The sequence below is a fragment of the Salvia hispanica genome, chromosome 2 (genome assembly GCF_023119035.1).
Source record: "Salvia hispanica cultivar TCC Black 2014 chromosome 2, UniMelb_Shisp_WGS_1.0, whole genome shotgun sequence".
NCBI classification, from domain to species: Eukaryota; Viridiplantae; Streptophyta; class Magnoliopsida; order Lamiales; family Lamiaceae; genus Salvia; species Salvia hispanica.
Window position 1 is genome coordinate 31328629 of NC_062966.1, and position 18985 is coordinate 31347613.

General features: G+C 37.1%; 4 protein-coding genes across 4 annotated transcripts; 3 read left to right on the forward strand and 1 right to left on the reverse strand.

The window, feature by feature from the left end:
• The first annotated feature begins 1899 nt into the window (after positions 1-1899).
• LOC125203325 (glutamate--glyoxylate aminotransferase 2) lies at positions 1900-5899 on the forward strand. Its single transcript, XM_048101647.1, has 14 exons — positions 1900-2052; positions 2891-3082; positions 3169-3234; positions 3319-3436; positions 3677-3758; positions 3839-3926; positions 4013-4171; positions 4261-4434; positions 4532-4663; positions 4781-4846; positions 4935-4999; positions 5162-5253; positions 5351-5507; positions 5581-5899. The coding sequence occupies exons 2-14, from the start codon at positions 2969-2971 to the stop codon at positions 5708-5710; spliced, it is 1443 nt and encodes a 480-aa protein (XP_047957604.1). The 5' UTR covers positions 1900-2052; positions 2891-2968; the 3' UTR covers positions 5711-5899.
• A 725-nt stretch (positions 5900-6624) lies between these two features.
• On the forward strand, positions 6625-7351 carry LOC125207825 (cyclin-dependent protein kinase inhibitor SMR6-like). Its single transcript, XM_048107323.1, has one exon. The coding sequence runs from the start codon at positions 6843-6845 to the stop codon at positions 7152-7154; it is 312 nt and encodes a 103-aa protein (XP_047963280.1). The 5' UTR covers positions 6625-6842; the 3' UTR covers positions 7155-7351.
• A 5175-nt stretch (positions 7352-12526) lies between these two features.
• Positions 12527-14970, forward strand: LOC125204930 (F-box protein At1g70590-like). The gene is made up of 4 exons (XM_048103704.1): positions 12527-13106; positions 13813-13946; positions 14205-14387; positions 14602-14970. The coding sequence occupies exons 1-4, from the start codon at positions 12620-12622 to the stop codon at positions 14710-14712; spliced, it is 915 nt and encodes a 304-aa protein (XP_047959661.1). The 5' UTR covers positions 12527-12619; the 3' UTR covers positions 14713-14970.
• Positions 14971-15009: 39 nt separating this feature from the next.
• On the reverse strand, positions 15010-16987 carry LOC125204929 (ARM REPEAT PROTEIN INTERACTING WITH ABF2-like). Its single transcript, XM_048103703.1, has one exon. It carries the CDS (start codon positions 16879-16881, stop codon positions 15079-15081), a length of 1803 nt encoding a protein of 600 aa, XP_047959660.1. The 5' UTR covers positions 16882-16987; the 3' UTR covers positions 15010-15078.
• Between the last annotated feature and the right edge of the window lie 1998 nt (positions 16988-18985).

Consider the following 18985-nt stretch of genomic DNA (forward strand, 5'->3'; position numbering starts at 1 on the left):
TGATAATATTTGTTTCTTAATCAATGTAGGTTAGCATTGAGCATACGGTATTGATTATGCATTACTTTGACTTATCAAATGGTGCGGGTTTTTCGTAACCCAATTATCCCGATATATTGGGTAGTGGTGATCAATATCTAGCGGTGCTAGGATTGCTATTATATTGAATCATGCGCGAGGTGAGTCTCGTTTGATAATGTCCTCAAGAGGAGCGCGAAACAAGGTTTTATTATTCGGAACCTAGCTAGTTGGAGTTTGATTACTCTATGAATAATAAATAAGCGTTTCATGCTAAGTCCACTCTTGGAATTAATAAGAAGTTAATTAATTAAGTCAATAGCAGACATTAATTAATTAATGGACATTTTAATCTTAAGTGCGGGAAATGAAAGTTAAACGGAAACCCGGATTACTTGTAATTTCGGATTTGGATGGGGAGAGTTCAATATTACTTCTGTAGTGGCTGCTCGTAATATTCCAATTATAACTTATATTAAATTGTGGGTTCAATTTAATTAGTAAAAAGTAAATTGGATGAGCCCATATCCAAAACCTTCCATAGATCTCTGTCTGGGCCCAAAAGGAACTTAATATAAATAGGAGAATAAAGGAGACAGAAATAACACAATTTTATTTCATAAAATTTTCGAAAATTTTCGGCCCCCTAGCTGAAGGAGATTTCGAATTCCACTCCTATTTCCAAAAGGATTTCTTCTCTGTCTTCTTTATTTAAGTCCTAGTATTCTAGTAAGATCAACCCACACCGATATTGGAATACAGTTCGGGAACCAGAGAGAGAAGATTTGTGGTCTAGTATTCAAAGCATCACGTGGAGAAGGAGCAGCCATCTTCAATTTTTTGGAGAAATTAATTAGGTATTTTTCTGCTCCGTAGAAAAGCATGTTTTAGGTTTCAATATTCTTAAAGCATGATTAATTCAAGTTATGAGCATGATACATGTGATAATTACGCGAATAGATTTTGTCTAAATAATCTGCTAAATAGATATGATTATTATGTGATTTATTGGTGTGATTAATACTTGTAAAATTATGATAATCAAGTTAAAATAGAGTTCTACTAACTCCTTTCATCAGGTTATTATTTTTAAATTTCTCTTTGACTGATTTTAATAAGTAGAATATATTTTTAAAATTTATTTTATTTGAGTCTGTATGGTGAATTAGATATTAACTTTATTTGATTGAGATAGTTTAGGTTAGATAAACTGAAATTTAGCAGAAAGGAGAAAAGGAATAAAAGGTGAGAATTTAGCAGATCGTTGGTTCATGGAAGGATATAGTGAAGAAAAACATTTTGTTTGATTCTCCGGTAAAGAACTAAAAAGGAATAAAATGAATAAAGACTTGTAGTAATTCAATATAGATTGGTTAATAAATGCATAAAAGAATCGAAAACAAAAATTTTCTATAAAAGGGCTATTTTGTAAAACCACTACAGCACTCACAACTAAACTTAATATATTTAACGCTTTAGAAACTGAAATGTATATTATACCCTTATGTAACTGGCCGTAAGGTGGCTGCATAGCATTTCCCTAAAAAAATGTTAAAAGTACAAAATTAATGGTTAAACAGTAAATCAAATCCCACACGTAATCCCATCTGGCGATGGGATTATAACCAATTTAGGAAAAACATCAATTTATCACAATAGGCCGATGGTCATGGGATGATATCCACCATATATTGAACTAAAAAAATTAAAAAAGGGAGGGCTCAATCAACAGAGAGAGAGTCCAAAGAACATATGGTTTTCAAATTGAACCACTCTTCCCTCAGTTGCTTTATCCTAACTTAAAAAATGAGGCCCAAAAATTGCATTGCATCAATCCAGCACTGATGTGGCTGTGGTGTTTCCATAGAATTTATGACTTCCCACATTGCCACCTAAGCCATTTTGCAATATCCCCTTGAATTTATTTTTCAATATTTCAAGAATATATTTATTTGTGAATAAACTAACACAGCATTGTTGGTGCCAATTTGAACTGAAACAGAGCGCCCCTTAATATACGCTGCTCTGAGTCAGGTGAGCCACCTTCAAGTTCTAACTCCTTTAAATCGAGAAAAAACACTCTGTTTCGTGTGTGTTGCCCTTTTTGGTTGGTGGGTTTTGTCTCGTTTGATTAAAGATTGGATTTTTACATCATTTCTTAATGGAATAGTTGTGATTTCTGTGATATAGTATGTGGGTTATCAGATGATGATGGATTTTTACGCTTTATTTTAGTGATCATTACTCAATAGCTTTTTTGCTTCTTAGATTAAGTGAGTACTGCTCTGTTTTCTGCACGTTTTGATTAATTCATAGTGAAAAGGCATGTTTTTTTTAGAGAGATTAGAGAAGTCTCAGTGACTTTGAAGCATCGGTGGTTGTAAATTTGCAATGGTGTCACCAATTTGACTTTTGACATGCATTCTTGTTCAATCTTGGTAGGCTTTAAGTTTCAGTTTTTAGTTGTGAGTTAAGACTGTGTGACTCTTTGCTTGGATGTTTGTGCTGCCGCCTGTATACTCGGCCTTATCTATCTTCAGTCGATAACTTGCACCGTAATTTTGATTCTAGTTGATGACTTGTATATGTTGGCAACTTGACATGTGATGTGCAGTTGATGGATCAATTCCCTCATTTGTAGTCTGATGTTAGTTTCTTGTTAGGCAGTGATATTTTGAAAAAAATGATTCGCTTGGTTTCTCAACAACTGCATTAATTGCAAGGAATATAGAGTAGTTTTTTATTTCTGTCGTCATAATCACTATTGCATGAATATTAGGGTGAATTTGGATGGAGTGTTTGATGTAAGAGGAGGGTTTAGGCTTGTGGATTTGAATTCGTGACCAACTATATTGTGTTTTGCGATTTTTAGGTGTGGATATAGCTTGGTTTCTCTGACACCTGATTGCCACAGATAGTGATCGAAACTTAAGAATATACATAGTTCATCATGTCAAAATCATTAGATTATGAGAATTTGAATGAAAATGTCAAGAAATGCCAGTATGCTGTTCGAGGGGAGCTGTATCTTCGAGCTTCTGAGCTTCAGAAGGAAGGGAAGAAGGTTAGGTTACGAACAATACGTATTAAAATTTAGTTAATCAATATCACAGTCGGTTAGTGAGGCTATACGTGGTGATATGTATACAGATCATCTTCACCAATGTTGGAAACCCTCATGCTCTCGGACAGAAACCTCTGACCTTTCCTCGTCAGGTTGAAATCAGGCTCATGTTTTTATGCAACTTTATGTCTAATGCTGATACTGTATGTTTACTTAGAGAGGAAATCGAATTGCAGGTCGTTGCTCTCTGCCAAGCTCCATTTCTGCTGGATGATCCTAATGTCGGACTTTTGTTTCCGGCTGATGCTATTGCAAAAGCAAAACACTATTTATCCCTTACTTCTGGGGGTCTAGGTATTCAACAATAATCCCATCTCTCTCTCTCTCTCTCTCTCTCTGGAGTATTGTTTGTAATTTTGAGGGGAGTAAATCAGTCTGAAGTTTGTATGAGGAGGTTAAAATCAAACTTATGTGGTAATATATGTGGTAATATATGTATACGATTAAGAAAACCTTTCAAAAGTTTGAGGGGCTAAGAATATACGATGAGCGACTTTAAAAAAAATCCAAAGTGACACGCTTATAATGGACCAGGTGCGTACAGTGATTCTCGCGGCCTTCCTGGAGTTAGGAAGGAAGTTGCAGAGTTCATTGAGAGGCGTGATGGATATCCAAGGTTATAAAAATTGAATGATGAAATGCAGGCGAATTATGAACTTATCAAACTGATCATCTCGACTTTTGCATCTGTGGCAGTGATCCAGAACTAATATTTCTAACAGATGGTGCTAGTAAAGGAGTGATGCAGATCTTGCAATCTATCATACGCGGTGCACATGATGGGGTATACTTCTTGAACTTCTCGGCTATCTTTGTTGTTGTGTTCACAATGTTTTCTGTCGTAACTAACAATCTTTGTTTCATTCCTAGATACTTGTTCCTGTGCCACAATATCCACTGTACTCAGCTACAATATCTTTGCTTGGTGGATCTCTCGTTCCTTATTATCTTGAGGAGACTGCAAACTGGGGGCTTGATATTGGTAACCTTCGTCAATCAGTTGCTCAGGCTCGTTCTCAAGGAATCACCGTAAGCACTTCTCAGTCTGAGCTTGTTAGTGCGATGAATATGCACCTATGGTTTTCATCTCGTCTAATCATATTTCAACGGTGTAAAAGGTACGGGCCATGGTGATCATAAACCCCGGCAACCCTACAGGCCAGTGCCTCAGTGAAGCAAATCTTAAGGAAATTCTAAACTTCTGTTACCAAAACAATGTGGTGTTGCTTGGTGATGAAGTTTATCAGCAAAACATATACCAAGACGAGCGTCCCTTCATAAGTTCGCGAAAGGTACGTGTTTTTTAACTGACTGGCTGTTAAAATTGTGCCAACATCTCTCTCCACATTTCCCCAAATCGGACTCACATTTTGTCTTCCAACAATTAAGGTTCTGATGGACATGGGGCCACCCATTAGCAAGGCGGTCGAGCTTGTTTCGTTCCACACTGTCTCAAAAGGCTACTGGGGAGAATGTGGGCAACGTGGTGGCTACTTTGAGATGACTAACATTTCTCCAAAGGTTTGTGATTATATAGTACCGTATCAAAGCAACACACTCGAGTTTTTTTTTTGAGCTTGATTACGAATCTGTTCTATTAAAACAACTACCTTCGCTGTGTTTGTTTTTCAATTGCAGACAGTGGAAGAAATCTACAAGGTTGCTTCGATATCACTCAGTCCCAACGTTCCTGCACAGATATTCGTATGTCTTGTATACTACAGCTTGTGTTCTTGATGCAAGTATCTATAAAACATCTCGATATTTTCCTAATTACATCACCACTTGGCAGATGGGCCTTATGATGAACCCTCCTAAACCTGGGGATATATCATATGATCAATTCAACAGAGAGAGGTATGCCTGGTTTTGCCACGACCCTGTTTTAAGTGTTTTTAATCACATTGTAAAATAGACGAATTTCTGCTAGAAAACCATCGAAAAGAGAAGCATTAGGCCACCAATATCTCTGATCCCTAAAGAGATGCTGATTTCTTCATCATTTTCTCGATTTTGCAGCAAAGGAATTCTGGAGTCGCTGAGGAAGAGGGCGCATATAATGACCGACGGGTTCAACAGCTGTAGAAACGTCGTCTGCAACTTCACTGAAGGTCCTTTGTGTTCTAGCATCACACAACATCATGCCTAGTTCAAGAACATTTTGTTTGAATTTTAGTAGTTTTACATACTTGATGTTGATGGTGGCAGGTGCTATGTATTCTTTCCCACAAATACGGCTGCCACCAAAGGCCATCGAGGCTGCCAAGAGTGTTGGAAAAGTGCCTGATGTTTTCTACTGTCTTAAGCTCCTAGAAGCCACAGGCATCTCCACCGTCCCAGGTTCTGGCTTCGGGCAAAAGGAAGGGTACGTGCACCACATTTTCTTCTTTTAAAATCTCCGGTAATGCTGACTGGCCTCTTATCTTGCTTGAACGTAGGGTTTTCCATCTGCGAACCACCATCTTGCCTGCGGAGGAGGACATGCCTGCGATCATGGACAGTTTCAAGAAATTCAACGACAAATTCATGGAGCAGTACGAGGACTACCAAGGGTACTCGAGGATGTGAGAGGAGAAGTGGTGAAGCAGAAGAAGGCATCTGCTGTATATTGTTGGGATATTTATGTAACATGTTGCATGAATTTCATTACTACAAGCTACTGTTGATTTTATACACTCTCTTTTGTATCTAAATGTGACTTATCACAACCTCTGTGACTGTTTAAATCATCATCAATACTAGAGGACTGTTATTACCTATGTTGTTTTTTTCTTCGGTCGTATTCCAATCTCGTGTTTCATTTCATCAGTTACAATACGATAGGATAACATATTATATTGATAACATCTGGATCAATATAACTAATCTTGTTAGGGTGACTTTTGCTATTTTGAACGATGTTTCTCATAAAATATGTCGATTTTAAACAATGTAAATTAAACAATTGAACTGATTCAAACACATATTTTCAAAATTAAATTAAAATGGTGTCAATCTTGAATAATGTCACTTATATTCTCATAAAAGTAGAGATACTTGGGAGAGCACGAGTTTAAATATATAGTTGGTATAAAAAAGAGAGAGAAAAATAAAATAAGTAATTGCAGTATTGTTAATAGAGAATGAGCATCACTTCATTAGAGAGAAAAATTACCAAAAATAAAAAAAGAATATCAAAATGGGAGTCTCTATTTATGTAAGACTTGAGTATACATAAAACTTTATTATAACTCAATCCATACGAATGAACTTAAATCTCTAAATTTGATGGTTAAGTGATGAGGGACTCGCGAGGAAATTTTACAACTGACTAGGGCAAAATCGGAAAGTAAGAGAACCGACGGTTGAAACAAAAACTAATTGGCGCCAGGACTCAAAGTCAATATTGATTAAATTACTCTGCTACCCTCGCCAGCAAAAACTCGTCACGAGCTCAATCCCTTTTCCCAGTCCTTTAAAATCTCCCTCTTTGCTTAGGTCACAACTTCCTCGGGTTCTCTCTCTCCAATTTCCTCACCTCCCTTCATTTAAACTCCCCCCCTTTTCCATAAGAAACATCACAAAATCCCCCTTTTTTATCTCTCAATAATCAATTCCATCTTTCTTCCCCACACCAAAAAAAAGATCAAAAAAGAGTGAATCCCTTTTCCCATTTCCGCACATAACATACATACAACCCATCAAAATTCGATCTTTTCAAATGGGTGTTCCCGAAAAGCTTCATTCCATAGATAGTGGAGCTGTGGATTCCGAAAAATGGGTTCTTTCCGCCGGAATCGCTCTCAGAAAGCCGGTTTTCACCAAACCGGCGGAGAAAACCGACTCCGACGAGGATTTGCCGACGACTCCGACGTACGCCGAGTCGAGAATGCCGGCGAGATTGCTCTGCCCGCCGCCGCCAAAGAAGCGAAAGCCGGCGCCGGCGAGATCATGCCACTACGGTGGAGTGAGAGAGTTTTTCAACCCTCCTGATTTGGAGACTATCTTCATACAAAGAGTTGAGGGTGCCTAATTAAATAAATTTAGTGGGAGCTTTCTTAATCTAATTTTTAGGTCTTTGTAATGGATATTTTATTTTCCTATGTAAGAAGAAGTGTAAGATGTGAAAGGGCAATCTAACTAGGTTATTACCACTCATGACTTGTTTGCCACAATCATTGTATCGATGTTGGCCTTTTGGTTTATTGAAATTGATGATGGGATTTCGAATATGGTAAAAACTTAGATTACTAGTGTCGGATTTTGGATTGTGATGCATTAATTAGATGGGAATTCCCACATCTGTCGCAGCTTGCCTCATATGGGAAAACCATTCATATGATGCATGTGCATTTGCCTCTACCAAATAGAGTTCGAAAATATTTACACGTGACATGTGTTAGTTTGTCAGTCAAAGATGAAATACTGTATGTTTTCATGCTTTGAGCAAGTGGCGGTGATGGAGCTCAGAGTGTCGATAATGCGCAATTTTTGAGACGTTTTTTCTCTATTCAGTAGGACATGAGTTTAAGTGATCTGTATGAGTAGCTTGATCGTGGGAATTGCTTTAATTTTGATATGTAGTAATATGTATTGTAAATTATTTAGCATTATCTTGTAGTAACACTTTAATTTGAATGTGTTGAGAATGTCCCACCAAACAATGACTTCCCACCCATGTAGGACGCCCTTATGATAGTGGGAAGCTTCTCTGTATATGCTTTTCTTTTTCTATGATAAGTGTGGGCAAAGGACAAACTACACAAAGTGATATAGAGATTACTACTACCATATAAGAATCCTATGCTCTCTCTCTCTCTTCATGTATATGTGTCTCTGTATTTTATATATAGAGAGAGAGATGCATACACTAGTGGCATACAACATTCATCAAGAATTTCAAGATTATCCTCATTTAGTTACTACTTTATTACTACATTTTTTGCCTCCATATGTTTTCTTGATGAAATTAAATGGTAATATTTGAATTTTGACAAAAGGAGCAATAACATTAAGCCATCTTTTTGTATGTACGTGAGAGAGGAATTAAAAGATTTTTTTTCTATAAAAATAAAATTAGTTGGATAAATAGGAAACATCAAGCAAAAGAAGTCTGCTGCTGACATATGTACGCATTTTTATGGAAGAAACTAATATTGATGATGTTGAATGGAGTCCAAAATGAGAAAAGGAATATTGGAAGCTCCTATTTTTCTTTTAGTTTTTTTTTTTAATAAAAATACATTTGTCGATCCTATATGAATTCATATAGTAGAAAAAATTTAGGTCGTGTCGTGAGGACTGGGGTCAACCCATCGCATCTGCAATAAATCAAGATTGTCGTCACTATAAATATTTTTGGATGATCATTTAATTTTAGACTTAAATCAAGCCATGCACCCAAATTGAACATGCATATAGTTAAAATTAAATGGTTTCTGTGTTTTTAAAAATCGATAATTTGCATAGTGAATTTTTTTAAGAATTTTATTCGAGGACAACTTTATGTAAAAGTATGATTAGACACGTCAAAACATTATCTAGGCAGTTCATTCACACCTAAAGATTAGATAGTGACATCACACGCCTAATAGATGTAGCCTTTTTTGTTTAATTTATTCATTGCAACAATCCCCAAAACTGCCACAACCACTCAAATATTTGAAATTCAGCACATATTTATTATACGTAAAATTTTGTAAATTTGCATGTTAAAATATTGTGATAAAGCTCTCCAGCTTCGCCAATTACAAGTAATAATAACAAGGGTGAACTGCACCTAATCCCAAGCATTTTTAGGAATTAATAAATATACTATAGGGATCGGTGCGTTTTAAAGAAACAAATAATATAATTTCATAACTTGGCATGAAGTGAGTGAGAGGAGGTATTAGGTGATAATTCTTTTTTGGCTTGAAGCGATCAATAATTGAAGACAGCACATGAGAGGGGGCTTGTAATATTCTTTACACTAAAAATGCATATTTTTTTATGCTTAGTTTCTTGTTTTTTATTGTTCATTGAAAGAGAAATTTGCAGCACTTTAATCTTTTTATATATAACTATTTTGGTGGAAAGTAGGCCACATCCAGCGTGTTCCAGTTCTAGGGACTTCCCATGATTTGTAGAATATACATCTCTTAAAATTGAATATACGTCATTAATGTTTAATACTACTACTAGCTATTGTATTTTGTACTTACTATATATATATATACAACTACATTATTAGTTAAAAGTAAACTAATTTTTATAATTTTATAAATCCACGAGCTAAAATAAAAATCTTTATAATTTGAAGTGTTACTTATATCTCCCACAAGCAACAATAAAATATGCAGTTTTTCTAGACAAACTTTTAGTAAGAGCATCTCTAAGGGAAATGATAAATAGAGAGGTAAAAAAAAATAACTACCATATTTACTTCTTTTTAATAAAATTTCATGCTCCAATGAAAAAGGTATGGGAAGGTATTATACCTTCTTTCATTTTGAAAGAAGTATATTTAACTCTTCTTGGAGAAAACAAAAAAGGTAAAAAAGTTAGTTATTTTTGTTTGTCTTCTTAATTTACATTCTTCTCTTGGAGTTTATTAGTACTTTTTAAGAAGGTATAATTACCTTTTTTTTAGAAGATAGAGAAATATAACTTCTCAACTTATCTTTTCCCCTTAGAGATGCTTTAACTGACGAAGTTAAATAAATTTACCTGAATTTTTGTCGGTAAAAATTTTTTAATAAAAAAGAATTAATAATGATTCTTCATTTATCCCCAACTAACTCAACATCTAACCTATTGGATATGTGAGAATAATTGTAGACTAAACTGTACTTCATTGTTGTCACCATCATAAAATTTTCATCCGAGATTTCTTGACAATGCATTTTAGTTTTCGTCAAAACCTTGAGGATCCTACTCAAATTTCAAGTACATAAAAACTGTATAGTACACCATTGCACTTGCATAAATTCTCGTAATATAGGTATTATATTAGTTATGTCTAAAATCAATTAACAATTCATGATGAGGATATGAATCATGATGGAATTAGAAGAAATCGTGACTAGTACTTGATCATAATAATAAATGATATTTAAATAATTTCCATACGTTATGGATACTTATGCAATTAGGGTTAAATGGAGTATATTATCAAATCGGCTTATAAATTTTTCTACTAACTTTTGTGAGTGAGGATCTTATCACAACATGTGACCAGCCCTAGTTTTAACAAAGAAACAATGAGACAAAAACTTAAGCACAATTTACTATTTATATAGTATTTAAATTCATTATCTATCTGGATAGAGTCTGAAGAATGTTGCCACGACAAAATAAATTCAAAATGCAACAGATGTGAAAATAATTTAAACTATTCTATTTTCGTTATTCCTTTTCCTTTTTTCCTGTATGAAGCCAATGGCAGATTCGAAACATGTTGATGTTGTACAGAAATATGACAATAGATTTTGGAGAATGTATTACAAAAAAGAACTCTGTTCATTTACCATATTTGTCTCCCGCGCACAATATAATAAAATTGGAATATATCATTGCCACATAATTCAAAAATAGATTTATATAACAACTATTGTTTTAAGAAAAACTAAAATTTTACATGCCCTATTCACAGATAAAATCAAAGGCAATCATGTGATTTTATAGTAGTCTTCAAACTCATACCGTATAAAATCACGAGATTGTTTATCCACCGACAAAATCATTCCAAGGAAATTTATGCCCATTCAATGTGGTTATTTATTCTCCATCAATTCCAAGCATTTTATTTCTGACAGGCTCATACGGTAAAAAAAAAAAAAAAAAAAAAAAGAGGTAAAATTAGCACATATTTTCCCTACTATATCTAATATCTTGATTTATTTGTCCAAAATACTACGTAAATGTATAAATAAACAGGTTAATGTGTTGCTGGGTAACAATATTGGAATAAATTTTACGATTATGAGTATCCGATAATATAGTGGAAAGAAAGGTCTACCCATTTTTTTTAAAAGAAAAAAAAAAGCAAGAACCTTGTTCTTCCATTTTTTCTGACCATTTTGAAAATTACATCCTAATTATTAAAACAGATGATTTCATTTTCTTGAGGACTTCTTAATAATAATAGAATACGTATACTACTAGTACTACAATATGTGATAAAAATGACTATGCTAATGAAGTACATGGGCAAGAAATCATATGCCCAATTATCAAAATTTTAACATCAGATGTAAACTAAGCAAATGCAATCATACTACTTAAAAGTCCATCACAAAAGCCCAGCCCGAATAAGAGCCAATATATTCAAAATCAGGTTCATGACATCTCGGCCCGCTTCACAAATTGTGCCAACCCACTTATCATTTGAAGGATGAATTACATTAGATACTTGGATTATCAACATTTAATAAAAACATCTCAGATTCTCAAATTATCTGTTATTTATGCGAATGAACTCATTGTAAATTTTTAATTATTACTTTTATTATTTTTATGATAAAATTATTTCAACTTTTGCAACACTTCATTCATTTTTAGCGAACTCATGAACGTCTTTATGTACTCCATATTTTTAATGAACAAAAGGAATTACTAATTTTAGTCAATTCCCAACTAAATAAATAATACTCCATCCGTCCATGAAAATTAAACCAATTTTTGGACGACGTGAATTTTAATAGTAGTAAAAAATTGATAAAATAAGAGAAAAAAAGAGAAAGTAAATAAAGTAAGTGAGTCAGTGAGATAAGGAAAAATAATAGATAAAGATAATGAGTAAAAGTAGATAAACAGAGAAAAACTCTTTACTACTTAAAAGTATGACTATTTTTTATGGACGTCCAAACATGGCACTAAAAAAAATGGCTTCACATCCACGTCTTGCAACTTTTGTAGTACTACGTAATTTTTAAGACAGCGATATGGAGTGAGTAAATTAACGTGAATTAGATTATTTTACTGATCAAATTAATTTTTTAATTTATAAATATGTGGTGATATTTTAAAAAACTTTGCATTTTGCTGGGGCTAGGGGTTAAGATGACCACCCTATCCCCTGTAAGTTGGAGTAGTATAATGTTACACTATTATATTCCAAGGACGTTTTTATTTTGACAGATGAATTCAGATATTGATATTTAGTAGAAAAGAAAAAGTAAAAAAAGAAAATGAGGGAATAAAATAAGAGAAATAGAAAAATGAATAGTATCCCAAACAAAAAATAGGGTCAGAGAAGTATTTTAGTCTAAATGATTTTATATAATGCCACGCATAATTTATGAAATAATTCCCCCAATTATAAATTTTATTCAGTCAACTTAGAGTTTTGAAAAATGAAAACCGGGTTCTGTATATATTGATTGACCAATAAAATATGTAGTTATAAAGTGTAGTACACAAGAATTTCACAAACATTTTGTCACGAAATTGCATTCGTTACAAAAACACACACTATGACTATGGTGGTCTGAACACCACCTCTCACCGTCGAAGAAAATGACGTGGCCGTGCAATTCCGACGGAAATCACCACTTCGCACCGCTTTCCTTTTCGAGGAAACCCAAGGAATCCCCCACTCTCGCCAAATCCTCCACTTCGCCCCCAAAATCGTCGGATTTCTCGGCGCTGCCGTACGACGTGCTGGCGAGGATCGCGGCGCCGTTCGCGCTGCCGAGCCTGAAGACGGCGTCGCTGGTGTGCAGGGCGTGGAGGGACGCTCTGAAGCCGCTGCGCGAGGCGATGGTGCTCCTCAAGTGGGGGAGGAGATTCAGGAGCGGGAGGGGAGGGGTGAAGGCCAATTCGAAGAAGGCGCTCGATTGCTTCCTCAAAGGGGCGGCGCGTGGGTCCACGCTCGCCATGGTGGCTGCCGCATCCATCTATTGGGGGATGGGGAAGAAGGGCCAAGGGATTGCTTGGTATCGCTTGGCGGCGGAGCTCGGTGATCACACCGGACAGTGTAATTTGGCCATTTGTTATTTTCAAGGTAACAATTTTTTTTGTTTAAATCCATAATTTTGATTAATAAAATCCAATTGATAAATTAAAATCCTTATTATAGATTAATAAGCCCTAATTGTGGATGTAGTGAACTTTGATGAATCTGTTTGCTGTTTTATTCATCATTGGTAGAGATATCATAGTCTTATTGATGTTTGATGATGTTAGTTTGAGGAGTTAAGTTTTTTATTTAAATCTACGAATTAGTTATGGATTGAGATCAAAATGGGAGATGATGGTCTCGAACATAAGGAGAATAAATGGAGTAGATTCAGTTGGGAGATGATGGTGTTGAACATAAGAACAATGCTAGTCTTGGTGTTATGAGAAGGAATTTTAAGTGATTTAGGCCATGCCAAATGATCCCGTGTCGCATTAGTTCTGCTCTTTAATGAAATCATGGGGTTCGTTTACCCCGTGCACCAGGCAGATGGATATTGATAGTTATTTGGGTCTATGATGCCCAACTTCCACGCTTGGGTCGTCTGAGGTTCGCCTTTCAAGTTCCTTCATTCAACGCCGTTTCCACTAGGACCTGTTGTTTCAGATGAATGGAGACTGATATAAGAATAAGCTGGTATTTATTACTATGTTTTTATCCAGAGTGAAAGGAATGTTTTGAAGATTGGCAGTTGGAGAGGAAATACTATCCTTTAGATTTTCTAAATATGCCTGGGTGTTATATGCTGCAGCTTATCCTTCAAAGACCAGAGAAGCGATTGGATGGTTATACCAGGCTTCCTTTGGTGGCCATGTCCGTGCTCAATACCAGCTCGCACTTTGTCTGCACCAAGGTCGAGGGATGGAGCGGAGTCTCCCAGAAGCGGTATTCCCCAGCATTTTTTACTTCACATTTGACACACACATATACTTCTTTTCACTTTTTAGTCACATGTCGCTCGTTTTTCAAAGTCACTGGTCATCTTATACATGTGTGTTGAGGTTGTTTGTGTTTTGTTTCTTGTTCCAAATATGGAATTTTCTACCTTAACTGGCAGTGGTGCCTTGTAAGAAAATCTATGACTACTTGAATGCATATGAGAGTAAGAGGTCTTCTTTTCCTTGATTCTGAAACTTATGACAGGCTCGTTGGTACATAAGAGCAGCAGAAGGGGGATATGTGCACGCAATGTACAATACATCTCTGTGCTACTTGATGGGTGAAGGTTTGGCGCAGTCCAACCGATTGGCTAGAAAATGGATGAAGAGAGCTGCTGATCATGGCCACAGCAAAGCTCAGTTCAAGCACGGACTGTGTCTTTTTTCAGTAAGTATACATTGTTCTTCTAGAAGCAAGGACTAGACGTTACAACGAGGGGGCATTTACTTTGTATGATTAGTCAAGTTTACGTATTTGAACATGAGCTAACAAGTGCATAATTGTTCAATCCAGCAAAGGCTTACATGATCTAACAAAGCTTGTAGGTGGATTTGCCTATATTCGTTTATCCATCTGAGTTATGTCGTTGATATGATTCTAGGAAGGGGATATGATGAAGGCCGTGGTGTACCTGGAGCTGGCCACCCTTGCTGGGGAGAGAGCCGCTGCTGACGTGAAGAATTTTATTCTCCAGCAACTTTCAGCAACCTGACGTGATCGGGCATGCTACTTGTAAATACCGAGCGCAATCTGACTGCCTGACCCTCTTGATGTCCTTGCTTAATACGATACCGCAAACAGTTTCCTCATCTCCATGGGTATATATCTTCCCCTTGAATAAATGCAGATCTATATTTGATGATATGCATCATATCAGCCACTTTAACTGTAAGTTGTAAGTTTGTGTGTGTTTGTGATGAGCAGATTTGTTAATATCTTCAATTCACACTTGTGGTAGAATTTGGACTTATTCTGATGGTCATCATATTATGGAGAAATGTTTAGTATATATTACAAAAAATGCCTCAGTTTTCATTAATTTTTCAATACAAAAACTCACAAAAACATAGGACTAAAACTATCTCTGAGTGAGCATGCCAGAGTGAGAGTGATGAAACACAGTGAGATGGTAGATTGCTTGAGGTATCAGCTCCTTCAACTGGGGGTGTTGGACGATGAGAGCTCGGTCGACACCTTCCAACGCGCCAGCCACCCCCTCCCGTTCCAAGTCATCGCTCTTCCCAGCGTGGATGGCGAGGTAGCACGCGAGAATCACACCATGCAGTCGCGCCTCGTCATTGTTGCTTCTCAACAGCCTCATGAGGAGAGGAACGCCACCAAACTCGATGATCGTCTTGCAATGCTGGACGCAGAGGAAATTGTCGGGGCAACCGAACTTTCCTAGCGCAGCAGCCGCCTCTGCAGCCACAGCCTCGTCCCCGTGACCTAGCAACGCGACCAATGGGCCAAGAACCCTCATCTCCCTAGCCGGGAACGTCCGAGCCAAGCAGCCAACCGCTCTTATGCTAGCTACCTGCAACGACGGATCATCAGATTCTTGAATAATCCTAATTAGCTGGTCCACGACACCCTTAGCTGCCGGCGAGTTTGTCTTGAAAGCTGCGCGCCTGAGGTCTGCGTTGGACTCAGCTGCAGTAGTTATCTCCGTTAACGACATCAAGCAATTCCTCTGCAGCTCGCCTCGTTCTACCTCGATGAGCTTAGCTAAACAGAGCAAACCCTTTGTCTCTGCGATTCGCCTGCTATTTGCCACACTCCCTCTAGCTAGCATCCACAGTGCCTTAGCACAACTAGTTTTGAGCTCAATTTTCATCTCTGCAGATTGGGACGGATACGAAGAGGAAGACGACGACAACACCGACGACTCCTTGTTGATCTGCACAATGGAATGTATGCTATTTTCCCCCAATTTGAGCATAGAATTTTCCACGAATAGGTCAAACGATAGCAATGTGACAAGAGCCCTAATTACATTTTCCCGCGCAAATTCTTCTTGTGCAAGAGGGGAATTCTGCGCCATTTCAGCTACCAAACTGGCAACTTTGATCTGCACCTTAACTGCAGAATTTCCCAAAATTTGTGCTATAATCGGCGCGCCGTGCTCGTCGATGATCGCCTGCACTCGGTTTTGATCGTTTGCGAGGTTGATGAGCGATGACGCAGCTGCAATTTGCGCTTCTGAAGAAGTTCTATCCTTCAACAGCTTCAACAATGGCGGAATCCCGCCTTCTTCAACTATGATCTGCTTGTTTCTGTCGTTGTCTCTTGCTAGCGAAGCTAATTCGTTCGCAGCCTCGATTTTATCCTGCAATTGGCCTATATGCAGCGCCGCCGTGAGCGCCCAAACCCAGGCGATTATCGGGTCGTTGCTGGCGATAGGGGGAAGCGTGAGCACGATTCCGCCGCCGCCGTCGAGGATGGAGAGGATCCATTTCATGTCCGCCGCGGAGGCGTCGAGGAGGGCGAGGAGCTTGCGGAAGTCGGCAGCGGAGACGATCGTCACGACGCGGCGGAGGGCGCTGCGCCGCCGGCACTTCTTCATCAGCGCCAGCGACCTCTCGAGGGTTTTGGTCACCTCCGCCGCGACGCGGCGGAGCGGGCGGTCGTAGGCGGCGTCGGCAGCGAGGCGGGCGGCGGAGCGGAGCATCTGGCGGAGGCGCTCCACCTGCTTGGCGACCTCGGAGCACTCGAATTTGAACGATTCCGCCTCCTTGGCTGCGGCGGCGATTTGGTCGGAGAGCTGAATCGGAAATGATAGGGCTTCTCCGATTCGCTTCTGATGCAGCTCAATTGTGCGGGACTTCAGCGATTGCGGTTTCTTAGGAATTGTTGCTGCTGTGGATGAGGGTTTTACTGCCATTTTTGAGAAATTGAAGGTCGATTTTGATCGGAAAAAATGGTAGTCAGGTTACATTTTTGTTTGTATTGTGGAATGCTACTGAAGTTGAGAATTTATTAACTAAGATTTATATTCTGCAATCGAATGTCGATCATAAATAATTAAATAATGCAATGTTTATTAATAGAATTAAATATTCCAATATTCAGGTGCGTTCGATATATTCTGGATGCTTCGGTAATCATTTTTTTAATATAATCTCTTTAAAGTCAAAAAACATTTACTTTCAATAAAAACTTTTTCTATATGTACATCTACTAGTATTTGATGAAGTTTTACTTTGTCACGATATGAATCGTCGTGAGTATTTTTTTCAATTTTCAGTCACAAATTTTTAAAATGGCACTCAGATTACAATGTAAATAGTTGATTATGAATTCATGTTTAAAATTTACTAAATAAATTCAACTTTCAATGGGTTATTAATAAATCAATGATGTTAAATAATTGAGTGGATTTGCATGGTTGAAAATTTTCTGGACAAACGTATTGGAACCAACTGAAATTTGCTTGTGTTAGTGGCTCATAAAATTGAACTTTTTCCCTAAAAATTATTTTTATTTTGTGTATTTTATTCTCCACTCATGGCGAATCTTCTAGATTTTGATGATAGAATAATATCTTGTACATTATCGTCGTTACATAGTGTAATTTATATGACATGTTCGTATATTTGTCAGTATTCACATTCGCAACAATGATATTAAATGTATGCAATCGATCAAATTATGCATATCTTTTTTATGTAAAAACAGTATAGCAGTTATTTTATTATTACTATATGAATTTTTAATTTTTTATTTTTTATTTTTTATTTTTTATATATCTTAGTTGGTGGTGGATTAAGACGGTGGCATTTCAGGCATTTCTTTGTTGCAAAGAAAAGTTCGAAGAATTTCCACAGTTAATTTGTTTAACTATCAAATTTTTATTGAACTGAATTGTATTGTTTGTATTGAGATATTTGGAGTACTCAACACCTTGGTATTTATAGGAGGTGTTAGGGACTCACAATCATTAATACATCTTGGAACAATTACATTTTTGAGACTATACATCATAAATACTAAGCTTTGGTACTCTAATATCTTTCTTCCCAATACTAATAATTCTCTTTCCAACACTCCCCCTCAAGTTAAGTAACGGGATTTCCGATACTTAACTTGCCAAGCACATCAGAGAAATTCCTTGCTCCCACTGCTTTAGTCAGGATATCTGCAAGTTGATCTTCAGACCGAACATATGGGAACTCAATACTTCCTGCCTCGATGTTCTCTTTGATGAAGTGTCTGTCAACTTCAACATGTTTTGTTCGATCATGTTGAACCGGATTTTCTGCAATGCTAATCGCGGCTTTATTATCACAAAACATTTGACATGGCTTTTGTGATAAAAAGCCAATTTCTTCCATCAATAATCTGAGCCATAATATTTCGGTTAAACCATTTCTGATCCCTCTGAATTCGGCCTCGGCACTTGATAACGCTACGACCTTCTGTTTCTTGCTCTTCCAAGTGACTAGATTTCCACCGACAAATGTAAAGTACCCAGAAGTGGATTTTCTATCCATTGGGTTTCCAGCCCAGTCGGCATCTGTATAACCATGAATCTCCAAATGTCCATTCTTCTTGAACATAATTCCATGATCAAAGGTTCCTTTGAGATATCGGACAATTCTCAATGCTGCTTCAAAGTGGTTGACTTGTGGCTTGTGCATAAATTGACTAACCACACTAACTGCGTATGCAATATCTGGCCTCGTGTGTGATAAGTAAATCAATTTTCCCACTAATTTTTGATACCTCTCTCGATCAGCTAGTTGTGTTCCCTCATTTATTTGGAGACCATGATTTACTGCAATTGGAGTGTCTGCTGGCTTGCAATCCATCAAGCCGGATTCTGCTAGAAGGTCTAAGGTATATTTCCTCTGATTGATGAAAATCCCTTCTCTTGACCTTAGAACTTCAACTCCAAGGAAGTACTTCAATGCTCCCAAGTCTTTCATCTCGAACTCGGTGGCTAAGTTCTTCTTTAGCTCCTCTATTTCTTCAGCATCGTCTCCTGT